The 16,328-nt window shown below is 42.2% G+C and overlaps 2 protein-coding genes across 5 annotated transcripts in view; both read left to right on the top strand.

Moving 5' to 3' along the window:
* Nucleotides 1–11,693, top strand: part of taf2 (TAF2 RNA polymerase II, TATA box binding protein (TBP)-associated factor) — a 69,822-nt gene extending 58,129 nt beyond the window's left edge. For all 4 annotated transcript variants that reach the window (XM_037973798.1, XM_017434392.3, XM_017434391.3 and 1 more), the window contains 4 exons: nucleotides 7,144–7,373; nucleotides 8,465–8,629; nucleotides 8,813–8,915; nucleotides 9,786–11,693. In XM_037973798.1, coding sequence (XP_037829726.1) covers nucleotides 7,144–7,373; nucleotides 8,465–8,629; nucleotides 8,813–8,915; nucleotides 9,786–10,090 — 803 coding nt within the window. In that variant the 3' untranslated portion in view covers nucleotides 10,091–11,693. The remainder of the gene's footprint in view (nucleotides 1–7,143; nucleotides 7,374–8,464; nucleotides 8,630–8,812; nucleotides 8,916–9,785) is intronic.
* An 848-nt stretch (nucleotides 11,694–12,541) lies between these two features.
* The window catches only part of LOC108246709 (ectonucleotide pyrophosphatase/phosphodiesterase family member 2-like), a 67,745-nt gene continuing 63,958 nt past the window's right edge, over nucleotides 12,542–16,328 (top strand). Inside the window, exons 1-3 of the mRNA XM_037973792.1 lie at nucleotides 12,542–12,632; nucleotides 12,886–12,982; nucleotides 15,424–15,567. Of these exons, the coding sequence (XP_037829720.1) occupies nucleotides 12,615–12,632; nucleotides 12,886–12,982; nucleotides 15,424–15,567 (259 nt within the window). The 5' untranslated portion in view covers nucleotides 12,542–12,614. The remainder of the gene's footprint in view (nucleotides 12,633–12,885; nucleotides 12,983–15,423; nucleotides 15,568–16,328) is intronic.

The following is a 16,328-nucleotide window of genomic DNA, read 5'->3' as shown; positions in this document are numbered from 1 at the left end:
GCATACTTGTTGTCTCCCATCTTGGTGCCTGTACGTTGGGGTTTACCCCGGTGAACGAGAGGGTAGCCTCCCTCCGCCTACGTGTGGGGGGACGGGTCCTGACTGTTGTTTGCGTTTATGCGCCGAACAGCAGTTCAGATTACCCACCCTTTTTGGAGTCCTTGGAGGGGTTACTGGAGGGTGCCCCTCCTGGGGACTCCCTCAGCTTCTAAATACGTTATGAACCAGCACGTTTACAGTTATGAACCAGCATTTACCCTGGTCCATCACTGGAACCGAGTGTGTAGGTAAACTGTAAATTGTGTAAGTTTTACACATGGAGATATTGATTCCTTAATTACTGACACTTTCTAATTCTTGTCATTTAAAGGGTTTGTTACTTAAGTATCACACAACTCTATGGCTGCACAGTGATCGAGTCAGGTTTGGACACGTTATGGAACATAATAAAAATAACAATAACTAGAAACTTTAAAGGGTGGCAATGCAGCTACTGCTCAAAACTGCAACAGTCCTGCTGGTTTTGGCAAAATTCTATGGTTATTTATGGGAACTTTTTTTTCTTACAGTTTCAGCTATCTCATAATATGTATCAAAAGTTACAGCCCACTATTCCTGATTGAGCCAGACTTTTGATGTATATTTTTCCTGGATGTTTTCTGTTGGAGAAGACGAAAACCAAAATTGTAGACGGAAATGTAAAAACAATGGATTAATAGTAATAAGGTGCTTTAATTAATTGGTTCTGCATTGGCACCTTTAATGATGAGTTTGGTTTGGACTTTTGCCCTCTGGCGTTTCTTCCTTTAGAACAAATTACAACTGAGTTTTTACCTCCATTCTTTGACTGTAGAGTCTAACCACAGATGGACTGATTCAGCCACACTTGGGTCAAATGGCACTTGTGGGGGTTCAGTCAGTACATGCTCAGTTTTTCTTCTCAGCTTCACATTGTACATGTAGTGGAACCAAGAAAATATTGGATTTACAACAAATTGCCCTAAGACTATAACTAATTGAATTCATGAAGCAGTTAGTTGTAGGCTCAGAGTTTTTCTTTTTCCTTTAAAATATATTGTGTGATTTATACATTATTGTTGTTGTTGTTGTTATTATTGGGTTTTGAAAATAGTTGTGTTGAAAGTAGTGAAACTTGAAAAACCTGAAAGCCAGTATGACTTTACCAGTGTTTTTTTAAGAAAACATTGCTTCAACAGTTGACTTCTTCTGGAGTTTGCTGAGTTGTTTGTATTTGATCAAAATACTTTGAAGCATTTTTAAAGCTTTTAGAGTTTCCATCTGCTCAGTTGGCTCCATCCCTGACAGGATTTGTTGGAGCACCAGGGCCGACCTGAACTGAGTTTACCCCGCAGTTTGTAACCAGGCCTAAATGGTCTTTTTCCAGCAGAACAGAACAAAAAACACAAAGCTTTTTCACTACACTAATAACAAACAGTGGTTTTCATCATGTTTGAGAAATTTTTCGTACATATTTGAAGTTTTTCCTGCTAATTCAGTTTTGTTTTCATTTTGTTATTTAGTAGACAGAGGTAGTGTTCATGCAGAGAGAACGCTTCATCATTGATTAAATGGAATAAAAATGAATGGGTTTGTCAACCTGCTGATTATTTGACCCGTGGTTGTGGGTATGAGGAGTTCAAGTATTGCAGAAATAGTCAGTACTCATAGGTTAAACCTCTTCCATTTTCAACCTCAACCTACATTTTGATCTTCCAGCACCACACTTGTAAAATTCGTAAAATGCTTTTACTTTAAACCTCTGTGGACAGACATTTTTAACACCTGCCAGGATATTCAAAACAGACTCAGTAGGTTTTTGTCGTCCAGGGCCACATTTTGAACTGATAACATGCACGCTGTCACTGCTGGGAATAATTTTGCCCCTGAAAAGACTTCTGTCAGATTTTTAGAGCCCATCTGCTGCAGCTGAACTCTGGAGTGACACAAATGAATACTGTAAAGTTCTTCAACATATCCCAGGGGCTGGTGAAAAAAACTTTAAAGAAATCACAGTAAAATTTCCAGTTCTGCATTACATCAAGTTCTTTTCAAATTGCTAATGTATTACTTGTGTATTTCACTTTGGTTTCCAGACTGTTCTCTTCTCAGAACAAATTTTCTGTTGTGGCTACAGTTCCTGTTGATGAATTGCAGACTGTAAAAAATGCAAAATATTTATTTTTTGTCTTAAACAGGATTTCATTTGTTAATATACCGTATTTTATGGACTATAAGACACACTTAAAAGCCTTCAATTTTCTCAAAAAACACCAGTGCGCCTTATAATCTGGAGCACCTTATAAATGTAAGAAGTCGTGATGTTTTAGTACGACTTTGGTAGACTACAAAGCTGCACCTCTTACATCATTAGGCCCCCACATACTCGGGCGTACTGGGCGTACTCTGTGAGCCACGCAGACTCTGAGCGGCCTGTCTGCGGACGGTTGAGACTTCATACTTGGCGCTGATTCTCAACTGAGAGCGGTTGGTGTCGCACACAAAACAGTTTGATGTGAACATCATTTCTCGCTAGGCAGTTTACTGTGCAACACAGAGTTGCGCGTATGTGGTCATAAAAATTGATCTTTGCATGGACGTGTCAGGCGGACATCCGCTTCGAGTATGTGCACCTCCATGGAGTGAAGTACGCTCGAGTATGTGGGGCTTTTACGTCGGTGCAGTGTTCTCCAAAAAGATGGGGCTGTTTTGTTTCCCTTATTGTGCCCCTTATACACTCCTGATCAAAATCTTAAGACCAGTCAAAAAATTGCAAGAATTTGCATTTTGCACTATTGGATCTTAAGAAGGTTCTAAGTAGAGCTTCACAATGTTAAAGGAAAAAATCAGCGTAAGAGACAAAAACTTTTGAGCAAAAGTTTGAAAATGGACCATTTATTGACAGTGCGCTTTATAATCCAGTGTGTCATATAGTGCGGAAAATATGGTACTGTAAATTTGAGGAAAAACTACTTTTTTATTAATTAATTATTGATTTATAAAAAATGTATATATATATATATATATATATATATATAGTCAGAAGCCTGGGAGCGTGAGGGTTCTCCTCAGTATCTTAGCTGTTCCTAGGACTGTGCTCTCAGAGATCTCTGAGGTTGTTCCTGGGATCAGTTGGAGCCACTCTTCCAGTTTGGGGTCACAGCACCGAGTGCTCTGATGACCACTGGTACCACTGAGGCCTTGACTTTCCACAACTCTCTATTTCCTCTTCCAACCCTTGGTGTTTCTTCAAGCTTTTCGTGCTCCTTCCTGATGTTACAGTCATTTGGGGCTGCTACATCTATCACCACTGCTTTCTTCTGTATCACCACAATGTCTGGTCGGTTAGCCATCACCTGTTTGTCAGTCTGGATCTGAAGTCCCACAGTATCTGAGCCCTGCCATTCTCCACCATCTTAGGTGGAGTCTCTCACTTTGACTGTGGGACTTCCAGTCCATACTCTGTACAGATGTTCCTGTACACAATTCCAGCCACTTGGTTATGGGGTTCCATGTATGCTTTGCCTGCCTGCATCTTATATCCTGATATTATGTGCTGGACTGTCTCTGGGGCATCTTTACACATCCTGCATCTTGGGTCCTGCCTGGTATGATAGACCCCGGCCTCTGTTGCTCTTGTGCTGCCATGATTAGTGCCTCTGTGCTGTCCTTCAGTCCAGCCCTTTCTAGCACCTGGTAGGACTTGTTGATATCAGCCGCTTGCTTAATCTGCTGGTGGTACATGCTGTGCAGGTGTTTATCTTTCCATGATGGTTCCTCTTGTTTCTCCTCTTCTGCATTTGGATTTTTGCTGTCTGAGCATTCACTTAGTAGTTTATCTTTGGGAGCTTTCTTCTTGATGTACTGCAGGATCTTGGTTGTTTATCCTGTATAGTGGCTACTCTGCCTCCGTCCTTTCTCTTAGCGTACAGTCTCAGGGTGCTGGAAACCCTCTGTACATTGTGAGGAGCTTTTGTGTCTTGATGTCAGTGGCTTCTATCTTGTCCTTTGGCCAGGTTATTATACCAACAGGGTATGTGATGACTGACACTGCATACATGTTGATGGCTTGGACTTTGTTCCTACTATTCAGCTGGCTCAGGTATTTGGTTCCTTGTGGCCTCATTGTGGTTACCATTTTCCTGTGGGATTTCAAGATATTTGTAGCAGTCCTTGGCATCTGCAATGTTACCTTCAGGTACTTTAACCCCTTCAAGTGTGATCACCGTACCTTTCTTGGATATCATTCAGCCAAAATCTGTGGTGTGCATTTGTATTCAGGCCCTTTTTCACTGATATCCCTAACTAAAATACAGTGCAGCCATTTGCCTTCAGAAGTCACCAAATTAGTAAATAGTCCACTTGTGTGTAATAAATCCAGCTTTTCTGTGAAAGACTCAGAAGTTTGTTACAGAACATTAGTGATCAAACAACATCATGAAGACCAAGGTACATATCAGTGGTAGCCAGAGGTATGCCACAGGGTGGCTGGAGTGTCCTGGGCAATTTTTGTGTTTTAAAGGACTGAACACCTCTTGTATTTGGAAATAATTGTGTTCAGACGTGTTTGTATTCATAGGTTCAGGGCTGTTTACACAAAACTGCTTTTCAGTGAAACTGTAACAGCTCTGTTGCAGTTCAACGATCAGATTCTCTGACACTGAAACTTTTTGAACCCAGGTCTCTTCAGACACCCATTTGAAAAAAGGAGGCTGCAACGTGTGAAATCACACATGCACACCACAGATGGCTGCAGTCGATATCTGTTCTGCACATGCAAGAGTACATCAACAAAAGTAATACAGGCAAATAGCAGAGTGCTGTTTATGTTACCCTCCCCTTTCAACATGTCGCAGCAACCCAAACGTCTGCGTATTCACCATTTTTGATGTAACTGCTTCCATGCTCAAGATGGGTGCCTCTGTTCATGTGCGTGTCAGTGGCAGCTAGATCCCTGGCATGGAAGCTACAATGGGTTCAACGAACACAGCAGCACCATGTAAACATTTCACAGGAGATTGCTCACATGTAAGCAGGGTCTAAGATTAGCTCTCGTGTTAGTAAGCCTTGATGCAGCTGTCACAGCGGCTACCCTTTACCATCTGTATTTACTGTAATTTGCTTTTATTATATTGGCTGTTCGAGTTTCCCACTTTCCATGACAAATGCTATTGTAAATGTGCTGGTGTGCCATACAGCTTTATCTTTTCTAAACCAGAGTGAAAACAAGAGCCACAGTAATACACAGACACAGCTGTCTTACTGCTTCCACTATAATAAAGAACTACTTCTGTTAGGCTAAAGGCTGTTGGAAAAAAACCTTCATCAGCTGTCATAGGTTTAGGTTAGGTTGTGTTTTGGTCCTGTGGTTGTTTTTGATTCCTATTTTTAGTTTGTGTTATGGTTTTATTTTATTTAGTCTTTTGTTTGGTCATTGTTCTTTGTGTTTTGTTTATGTGATCATGCACTTATCCTCAGGCTGCCCTTGTTTACCTGTCACACCCATCTCCATCTGCTTTCATGATGTTCTCTCACCTGTGCCCACTTCCTCTAATTGCCTTCTGCGGTCATTTCGCTGGTTCATTGTCTTTGGTATGCTCCTTGTTAGGTTCTTGTTGCCTTGCCTTGCCGTTCGGTTGCCACGTTCCGTGTTTTATTATTTAGTGTTTTGCTGTCATGTTTGTTAGTTATAAGTAACTTTTAGTTTTTTCATGTATGAGTCTGCACTCAGGGTTCCTCTCGCTCTCCCCCGTTTCTGACATCAACTGTGCATATCTTTGTTTTTAGTATTTCGAGGTTTATTCAAAGGCATGCAGGTTGCCATTATGACAGTATAGTCAAGGCCATTCCAAAGGCGTCTTGTTGGCTCTACTTTATCTTGTGTTTATAGTTGTGTGGTTCCCAGCTCATGTTCTGGATAGTTACAACAGGATGTAAAACAATCCTTGCATGGAGGAACCATTAAGTCCCAGTGGAAGTAAGTGACTGTTGTAGATTCAGTGGCTAAATGTGTCTTAACTAAATAAAACAGAAACAACTGGACTTGTATTACTTAATTAAGCTTCCTATCATTGTCCATCATTATTACACGCTTTGTTCCGTTACCCATGAAATCCAAGCGCTGAGGTCTACGTATTTTGTGGTAAAGTTCTTCATACAGACAAAATTCTGTCCTCCATTGTGTCCTCAGATTTCGTTGTTTTTGTTCTTCCAGGGGGTCCCGTGTACCTTTCAGCTAGTCAACCAGGCCATAACGTTGCTGCATGCCAATCCAAATACCCACCACCTCATAAGCCAAACACAAGTATATGTTCACAGTTTCAGCTGAGCTCTTGTTGCAGCATTTTTTTTTCATTTGATGATTTACAAGCAGGGAGGATGGGCAAACCTATTGATATAAGATTCTTTCCAGTAAGTTGCTATTTGTTGGCCAGCTGCTGGACCATGCTGCCAGTTTCAATACATAGTGATGGTCATTTGTCCCGTCAGCTTCATTTCTCCCAACTCAGTCTTGTGCAGTCGGCCCTTCTGTTGCACAGAGCACATGTTTTGTGCTTTGACAGCTGCATCAGCGTGTCCAGAATTGTTTTTCCTGTACATTTTGTTTCAGTCTAACTACTTCTGCATACTTTGTGCTACTTTACTCAGTCATATATCAAAACATACAGCACATTCAGGAGCTGGGTGCTATACCTGCTGTTTTTGGTAACTTTTATACTTTATTTACAAATATTCTCCCCATAGAAATACATTGAGATCGCTTCCATTTCTTCAAAAACTGTTCTCTTTGAAATCTGCTTCAGCATACCTACATGCTGTATTTTTATGCTACTTCTAGTTTTTAGCTACTATTTTGCTACTTTTAGCTTTTAGCTAGCTTTTTCATACTTTTCATTTTTCACGAGGCTTGTGATATTTTTAGCTATCATTCTGCTACTTTTAGCTTCTAGCTAGTGTTTTAGCTGTTGGCTAGTGTTCTGCTTTAACAACGCAGTTTCAACTTCTTCAGCAAATTTTCTGCATGAAAACCCGACATGCAGCCACTGTGTCTGAAGGCAGAGAGATGACAGATTTTCTGATTGGTCAAACCCTCAAAGTTTGTTACTTTCTTTTCTGTTGCCATAGGTACATCCCATGACTGGCGACTGCGCTGCGACGCTGTGAATCTCTACTACACGCTGTTCGGTCTGACCCGGCCATCGTGCCTGCCGCTGCCGGAGCTGGGCCTGGTGCTCAACCTGAAGGAGAAGAAAGCTGTCCTAAACCCTACCATCAAGCCGGAGCTTGGAGTCAGTGTTGTCATGGACACGCCTGCCAGTATAGGCATCCATGGCGTGGGCATGAGCTACACATCTGTGAGTGGCTGCCTGTTAGGGTTGGGAATTGTAATCAAATGGAGGTGCACTTCATTAAGGTTTTAGTTACCTTAAAACAAACAAACGGAGAATGAAAAGTATATTCAATGATCTCAGTCCAGTTATCTCCCATCATCACTTGGGTTTCACAAGAATCTAGGCTGTTCTGTCTTTGGACTCTAATTTAAAGAGAACATCCATCAGAAGTTTTATCACACATCACTGGTGCCCATGTTTGTTTTTCTAATGTTGGCAAAATGTCTCATGAACCACTGGATCAATTTGAATAAAACTCACAAAGTAATCATTGGTTGTACATCTACTACTGTCCCTCCATTTCAAGATGACCACCACAGCTGTTTGACCTTGGAAAAAACAGAAATGGTTCCAGCTCTGTCCGTTTTACAGATACGGAGTCAAAGTTTGATGTGGTATTCAACCATCATTCATTCAGTCATTTCTCAGCATGAGGGGATCTTAGTCTGAAACTCTGATGTGAACGGTGGTTGGTGATATGCAGGCCTTTAATTTCTTCCTGTTTTTTAGGATCTCAGCTTTCATTGGTAGACTTGACAGTAGCTTGGTATTTCCTTTAGTTTGAAAGTCTGATTTATACTGTAAACGTCTTTTTCACTGGCTTGGATTTATGTCATTAGGATCACTGCGGGCAACAGTATTTGGCTGAATCTTGTTATTTAATTATCCAAAATCACCAAAAAAAGAACACAAATATCAGTCTGTTTTGGTCATCAATGAAAATGATGTTGGAATCAGATTTCTTCCCATGAATTGTGTCATTGTCTTGTTTAAAGATAAAACCCAGCCAGCCACAGCTCTGTGACAGCTCTGTCACTCCCTGCTGGCTCCAAACACCACTCTGAACATTTACTGAGAGGTTCTTTTTCTGACTGGACTGGACAGGTCGTTTTTTTGTTGAACTGTTTTTTGCCCCCTTGACTCAAAAGACCTACTTTTCTAATTGTATTATTCAGTCTTGTGTTTAAGAATAATGAAATTGAATCCAGAACCCCCCGCCCCCTTATAAAAGTGTAAGACATACAGCTGTATATTGCTGTGTGTTTGTCTCGTAGATGGATGAAGAGCCAGATCCTATTTCTCTGGGTGTGTGTGGAGTGGGCCAGCCCCCTCAGGGCCTGAAGAGGAAGGCTGAGACCCCTCTGGGGTCTCCTCCAGAGCCGGGACAGGTTCTACAGCAACAGGATGATGATGGAAGAGGGGGGCGCTACAAGATCAGGGTTTGACACCACTCTGACTTTATTGTCCAACACTGTATCCCTTCAGTTCTCCTCTTCAGCCAGGAACTTATGGAGAGCTTTTTTAATGACGTTTGCAATGTCCTGTTAGGAAGCATTTGTAATTTAAAACAACTTGATTGTCAGTAAAATGATTAATGAGGTGTTATGTCTGTTTTGTTGTAGTTCAACACCATGGAGGATGAAGATATTGATATGGAGACTGTTCATGATAGTCAGGCATTCATCCACCATCAACTAAACCTGTTAGAGAGGCCGTCTACACCAGGTAAGCTTACACAAACACGTGTTGGTCACGTCAAAACTCACTCTTTAGCCCCTAATAAGAGTGTTCTTTTACACCAGTATGACAGATTTGTTTTATGAGCTTGAAAAACTATCAACTTTGGCTGGCCAATAATTCTTCTGGCCTGTTGTCCTCTATGATTGATGTTAGGACTGATACAACACCACTGATAACTGTTGGACAGAACATCACTTTAAAATCACCAGAATCTCCCTTTACTAGTTTAACACTTGGCTGAGTGCACAAAGTTCCCCCAGCTAACTGGTAAAGCTAGCACGGCTCAGTAACACACTTTGCTGTATACCTGAGGGAAACAGTAAGTATTAGCCAATACTTATTCTAAAATGATTCCGATCCTTCTCACTGATCCGGACGGCCATGTTACAGTATGTAACACTCTTTAAATTAGATTTTCTTTGAGTACTCAACGCCCCCTCCCATCCACCTACCACCCACCGCTCCAGACATAAGACCAACTTGCAGTGATTCATGTGTGCTTATTTTGTCCTTTATTGGTGCAGGACCAAATATTAGAGCACAACAACAAGCTGTTTAAAAGCAGAGAAAGCATCTGAAGAAGTGCTAAGCTCTGATTTAGGACTGTTGCCTGGCTTAAATATGGATCATGTCCACAAGGTTGGGACCAAAGGCTGTTTCTGTCTAGACCTCCGACTGGAATTCAGACGTTGAAGCCAGAACGAGACCAACCTCTTCTGTCTGTTGGTCCCAGTACAAGTTTAAAAAAACAACTTAAAAAGACAGTTGTGGCAGTTCCATTTCTTCTTTGAATTCATTTTATCTGAACCTCAAACATGATTAAAACACTGTTTCTGTCATATGTCCTCCTCTCAGGTAAAGAGCCTCCATTGGTGGAGCAGACCTTGCTGTCCATCCCCACCACCCCTGTTCCCTCCTTCTCTAAGGAGACCATCTCCTCCTCTACCAAACACGGAGGAGACCACAGCCATCACCACCACCATCACCACCATGAGCACAAGAAGAAGAAGAAAAAGCACAAGCACAAACACAAGCATAAACACAAGCATGAGAGCAAAGACAAGGAAAAGGACAGGGACAAAGACAGGGACAACCCTCATGTCTACAGCAACAGCCCAGCCAGCGGCAGGTCCCTGCGCTCCCCCTCTCTGTCCGACTGAAGAGTCCACCTGTTGGACATCCTCTGCAGGTGGAGATGTGTGTGTTCACCTTTGGTTTTATTCTTCAGCTGACTCATTTTAACTCTATATTAGTTTATACAGAATCCTCAGAATCAGCTCAGACTGATTTGTCTTTAAGGTAACCACTGTTTCCAAGCTGTCTTTATTGATTTAAAATGCAACGATTTGAACTAGATTGAGTCCAGATTCACAACAATTGTTACTTTTTTTGTCTGTTGGATTAGGTGGCTTTTTACAAGGAGATGAGTCAGTTTAGCATGTACATTATCAGCTTTCAGACATGGCAACTTTGATTTAATAAAAAAGATCCCAAACCTTTTTTATGTAAAGCCCTCGTCAGACCTGGTTCTTCGTTGTGCCTTCAATCATCAGATTACATGTAGATGGCTCTAAATACAGCTCTGGGGTCTCATTTATAAAACGGGGCCTGAAACTTGCGTACGTCATTTTCCACACAAAGTTTGTGATCTATAAAACACAAACTTGCAGTCTGTCACACAAACTCTGAGCCATGTGTCCCATATATGCTTGTTTTGGAGACAGGGAATACTGGCAGCACAGATGGTGAAGTGGGGAATTGAAGCCACCCTGCATCATGATTCCTGTAATTTCACTCCATAATGAAACATTAATCTTAGATTGACTTTATCATAAGCTTTTAAAACAGCAGTGTTATTTATGCTTCCACTGGTGAGCCATGAGGACCTTTCAAATAAAAAGGCCTTTAGGCCAACTTAAATCTATAATAAAAGTTCACACAGTTTTCTCCCCATCACATTCCTCTCCCTGGATGATCACCAGATTTACACACGAGGGGACAGTTGATACCGCCTCAGAGCGCAGAAGAGGAATGCTTTAATACCGCTCCCTCGCAGTGGCACACCCGGTCATCCTTCTCTGAAAGGTGTCAGTTCGGGTACACCCTTACCTCCACCTGTGGCGGTGGCCAGTTTGTTGCTTTTTTGCCTCCACCCTAAAATCTGACCACTTTTTCTTCACCTCGGCCTCAGTCCTCTCTGTCCCACTCACTGAATTAACAGTAATAACAACCTGTTGCTGCTCACAATGCTTCCTTTTATATGTAAAGTCTCCCAAAACTGATATTTTTTCTGTTCAGCAGCACATTGATTTCTGCCTCAGAACCTGAGGAGGAACCTTGTGTGCAAACTTTAAGGTCCAGGTGTGATTTAGAAAGGGAAGTTGCTTGCTTGTGTGCGTACGCATGGTTTTAGAAAACTGACATTTTTTTGGCGTACACCATTTTCGCCTTTTGGGCATATGTACACTTTTAGTATGAATCCTACGCAATCTTTTATAAATGAGACATTTTTATTCTAACTGCATTCAGAGGTGGACTGGACCCCTTTCTTCTGCATATGTGTAGTCTGAACACAATCTGTCCTACTGAACAAGGAGCGTTGTTATTCTCAAGGTAAAATTAAGATTGAAAGTCCACCCACCGACAGCTGATTTAAATGATTTAAAAGTTCATCCTTGGGAATATTCTAAAGATATTACTTTTCATAATTTTTTGAACTGTTCATCAGAATCCTTTTCAATAAAACTTTTTTAAGAGACTGAATTGTGTTATAGAGGTGAGTTTCTCTTCAGTTGGTTTGATCTGATGTCATGTTCAGTGGAGCTGTTTAAAAAAGAACAGCTGTCAATGTACCACAGAGTTTCAAGGGTTAAAATTAAAAATATTTACATATATTGTGAATCTTCAGTCAGCTCTGACAGAGTTACTCTATGTAGGTAAAATGATGAAAAGAGAATACTGGAACTAAAACAAATAGTTTTTAGGTTACTACATAATTCAAAATTGGATAATGGCTTGCATGTTTGAACTAAATAAATTGTCTACTTTTCCAAAAAACATTTGAAAATGATTGGAAGCAATTTTAACATCATTGTTAACTAAATACAAATAAATTACAGATATTTCTTCATAGCTTTTTTATATGTTTAATAATAATAATAATGAAAAATCAGACTAAACCAAAAAGACTGCAAAGAAGAACAAACACACACACACACAGTACAGACCAAAGGTTTGGAGACACCGCCTCATTCAAAGAGTTTTATTTTCATGACTATGAGACTTGTACATTCTCACTGAAGACATTAAAACTTTGAGTTAACACATGTTGACCAACAAGCTGAACAAAAAGCTGTGAAACTGAAAATATGTCTTATCTTCTGGCTTCTTCAAAGTTTGGCTTTAATGACTGAAAAGTGTAACATCCTGAACAACCTCCCAGCTGCTACACATCAATGTCTGTAAAACATCCACTTGTAGCCATTTTTGTGCTGGCTGTGGTGGCCATTTTGAATTGGCCAGGTTCCAGATGATATTTGGCCATCAGCAGACGGGTGACGCGCGGCTCGGACCTCCCCCTCCTCCAGGCCCTCCTCCAGGCCCTCCCCCCTCACCCCCCGGGCTCTTAAAGCGCCGTCCCCCCCGGTGGTCCACAGCCGGGGACCCTGTCAGCCAACAGGAGACATGTTGCTGCGCGCGCTGGTAGGACTGGGGGGACTGGGGGGACTGGGGCGCCCGTGCTGGTAGGACTGGGGGGACTGGGAGGACCGGGGCGCACGTGCTGAGCTTGCTCTCCTCGCTGCTGGGCTTCACCTGGTCCTCTCCGCCTCCTCCCCCCCGCTGCTCGCGCTTCTGGGGGAGGCAGTGCGGGTGGTCCAGGTGGTCCAGGTGGTCCAGGTGGAAGCCTACATTAAATCAGTCTTCCTTTAACGCCAGCTCGTTGCCTTCCTTCCAGTTTGTGTGGATGCTGTCAGTCTGCGGTTCCGACCTGGGTTCGGGTTTTATCTTCGGCCGACCCAGACGAGAAGATGGGACTCCAACCAAAGTCGAGTGTGAGTACACCACTGGTGAAACAAGAGGGGCACAAAGTTGCATTCCAGCCCCACTGACATCTCACTATGTCCACCTTTTACTAAAACCTTTAGTTTTGATTTTATATTAGCCCTAGGCCATGTTAAATGACTGCTCAACTAAACAGCTGCTTTAATTTAATTATAGATCAGTAATCTTGGATGATGATTAAATGTTTGCAATATCTGATCCCTCCCCAGACACAATGACATTAGCTTCTTTGTAAAGAAAGTCCAAATTTCCCCCCAGGACAGATTTGTTTCCTTTGGGATGTGGTTAGTCAATGTTAGGTCATGGTCAGCTTCCCCAGGTTCAGTGATGACAGAAGATCAACCATTGACTTGTTTCCGACAGGTAAACCATGTTGTAAAGCCAAGTATTTACTGATCTGAAAATGAATCCAGTAATTTACTAGAATCAGCTCTGCCTGTTATAGTGCAGAGAGCGCCATCTGCTGGTATTCTTATTATCAGCAAGAATAAACAGAAAACAGCAAAAACTCTGCTTGGGAGTTGGGTATTTTTATCAGCAAGTATAAAATTATTGTATCCCAAAGAATTATTGGGAGTTGGGTATTTTTTAGAGTTTCAGTGTTTTCTGTATTTGTTTTTAAATCCCTTTTTAAGACCCATCTCTTTTCTTTGGCTTTCAGCACAATCTGAGATGTTTGACTTTGTTTTATTGTGTTTATGTTTTAATTATTTTATTACTGCTTTTATATTTGACCTCCTATTTTTTATTGTATTGTATTATTTGATTGTGTACAGCACTTTGGTCCGGTTGGTGCTTAAAGTGCTTTATAAAAAAAGTTGGTATGGTATGGTAAGAGTTTCTGTTCTCCAGGTGGGTGAGGGCTGTGTGGACCACTGATGAGATGGCGTCATCAGTGGAGCGGTTCTTCCTGTAGGCGTACTGATGTGGGTCCACAGTGATGTCCTTAATGTGGGTTATGACTAGCCTCTCGAAGCACTTCATGACTACCGAAGTTAAGGCTATAGGTTGGTCATCATTCAGGCCTGTCACTGTGGACCACTTGAGGACAGGGACAGCGGTGGCAGTCTATAAGCAGGTGGGGACAGGTGTTTAAGCTGTCTGCCAACACCTCAGACAGCTGGTGTGCACAGTCCCTCAGTACTCACCCTGGGATGTTGTCGGGGCCTGCAGCCTTACAGGGATTCCCTGAAGGGTCTTCCTCACGCCTGCTGTGGTCACGCAGAGGGGTGTATCACCAGGTGGTGGTATGAGTTTGGTGCTAGGGGGTGTTAGGATCCTCAAAGCAGGCATAGAACCTGTTGAGTGCATCTGGCAATGAGGGTCCTTTGGGCATCGTGCATCCCTGATGCACTTGATGCCCTTCCACGTGCTCCGGGGGTCGTTGGTGGTGAAGTGGCCTTTATTTTCTGTGGCTTTGGCCCTTGCAATGCCTGCAGTCAGCTCTTTTCTCGCTTCTCTGAGTGCTGCCTCACCTGTCCTGAACACAGCGTCCCTAGCTTTTAGCTCTCACCTCATCATTTAGCCCGGGTTTCTGGTTCGGATAACAGGTAACTGTCGTGATGGTGGAGACATCATCAGCACACCTGGAGATGAAACCAAGAACAGAGGAGGTGTATTCCTCCAGGTTCACCTCTCCCTCATATGTAGCCGCCTCTCTGAAGACCTGACAATCTGTGCACTGGAAACAGTCCTGGAGGCAGCATCCCTGCGCCACACAGTGACTGTTTTCTTTGTTGGCCTAATCCATTTCTTCAGCAGACAATATACTGGCACCAGCAGGATGGAGATGTGGTCGGAGACGCCAAGATGGAGGCGAGGAAGACCTCTATACGCATGTCAGTGTTAGTGTACACACAGTCTAGAGTGTTGTTTCCCCGCGTAGGAAAGGTGACATGCTGGGAAAAACAGCTTATACGTGATTAAAGTCCCCAACAACCACATAAAACTGCTCCGGGTGCTTTATCTGCAGTGAGTTAATGGTGTCACACAGCTCCTTTGATGGAGGTTTCTTCCTGTTTAAAGGGAGTTTTTCCTTTCCACTGTGGCCAATGTGCTGCTCAGAATGGGAGACTGTGACGAAGTGTCTGCTGGCTTCCTTAAACAGAAGTTTTACTAATTGGCTTTTTATAATGTGTGTGAATGACAACTTCTGTTCTATATAAATAAACTGAATTGATTTGAATGGAAAAAGTTAGGGCACTGTATAAAATTGAAATAAATACAAGGTTCACCAGTCTGTGGAAAACTGAATCTAAAAATAGTGAAACAGTTTCAGAATGAAGACTTGGAGTATCATAAGCCCCATATTAACTCTGCCCCTTCTTCAGCAGTGTTGAACAGGTGTATTCTGTGAGACTTTCAATTTGAAGAAACAAAAAAGACATGAAATATTATGATCTACCAGACCGTCTGTTTGTCTTGTCCTCAGCTCGCTCCGGGCCAACCTCTGGCTCCTGCAGGAACAGATGTTTTGAACTGGTAGAAGTGGAGCACCCAAACTGTCGCTGTGACAATCTTTGTAAGACCTACAGCGCCTGCTGTTTGGACTTTACCCAGCTCTGCCTCCAAACAGGTACTCCATGACCCTCCTTCATCCTCTGATATGCCCAGCCCCTCACCCTCCAACACAGTCTTCTTCTGTGATTTAAAGAGCTAAAACAGCCCTGAGGGTCGGCAGTGTCAGGGCTGCAAAAGGAATTTTCAACATTGGAAACTTTCCATGAAAATTAACAGGAATTTATGGGAATTACCAAGATGTTAAAATACTGAAGGTTGGTCTTTAACAGACATTTGAAATATATTTGGGGAAAACGTATTTTCGTTGCTCTACCATGAGGTTCAATGAGAGGTGCCTCACCATATAAAATGATAAGATTATGAACTGTCACTTGGATCTGTAGGGGAGATGGAAATGGTATCATTCAGAATGTCTTGTTATGTAAAAAATATTTTTGTGAAATTCTGTTCACTGAAATTTGTTTTGTTATAATTTAGAAAAACATGATATCACAGCAAGATATCAAAGTTTTCTGTCCAACCAGGACAGATGCTACTCACTGCTAGCCTGTAGCTTTTAACCAACTCCATGACAAAGTTCCCCAAAAAATGTCCATACAAATCTTAGACGACTCTTGTTTCTCCATCTTTTCTGTCAGGTAGTGCAGGTCCACGGTCTCTGCCCTGCCACGAACAATCGTTACTTCACCACTAGCAAACCAGGATATTTGTTCATCTAATCTCCACAAAAGTCCTCCATTGCATAATTTCCCCCTTCTGTTTTTTCATTACCACAACAACAAAAGGGGAATTCTCTTGACAGCACAGTTAAGCCGC

Source organism: Kryptolebias marmoratus, linkage group LG23 (assembly GCF_001649575.2).
Source record: "Kryptolebias marmoratus isolate JLee-2015 linkage group LG23, ASM164957v2, whole genome shotgun sequence".
In the NCBI taxonomy this organism is placed as follows: domain Eukaryota; kingdom Metazoa; phylum Chordata; class Actinopteri; order Cyprinodontiformes; family Rivulidae; genus Kryptolebias; species Kryptolebias marmoratus.
The sequence above is the reverse complement of the archived record's forward strand: the minus strand, read 5'-3'. Positions and strand labels throughout refer to the sequence as shown.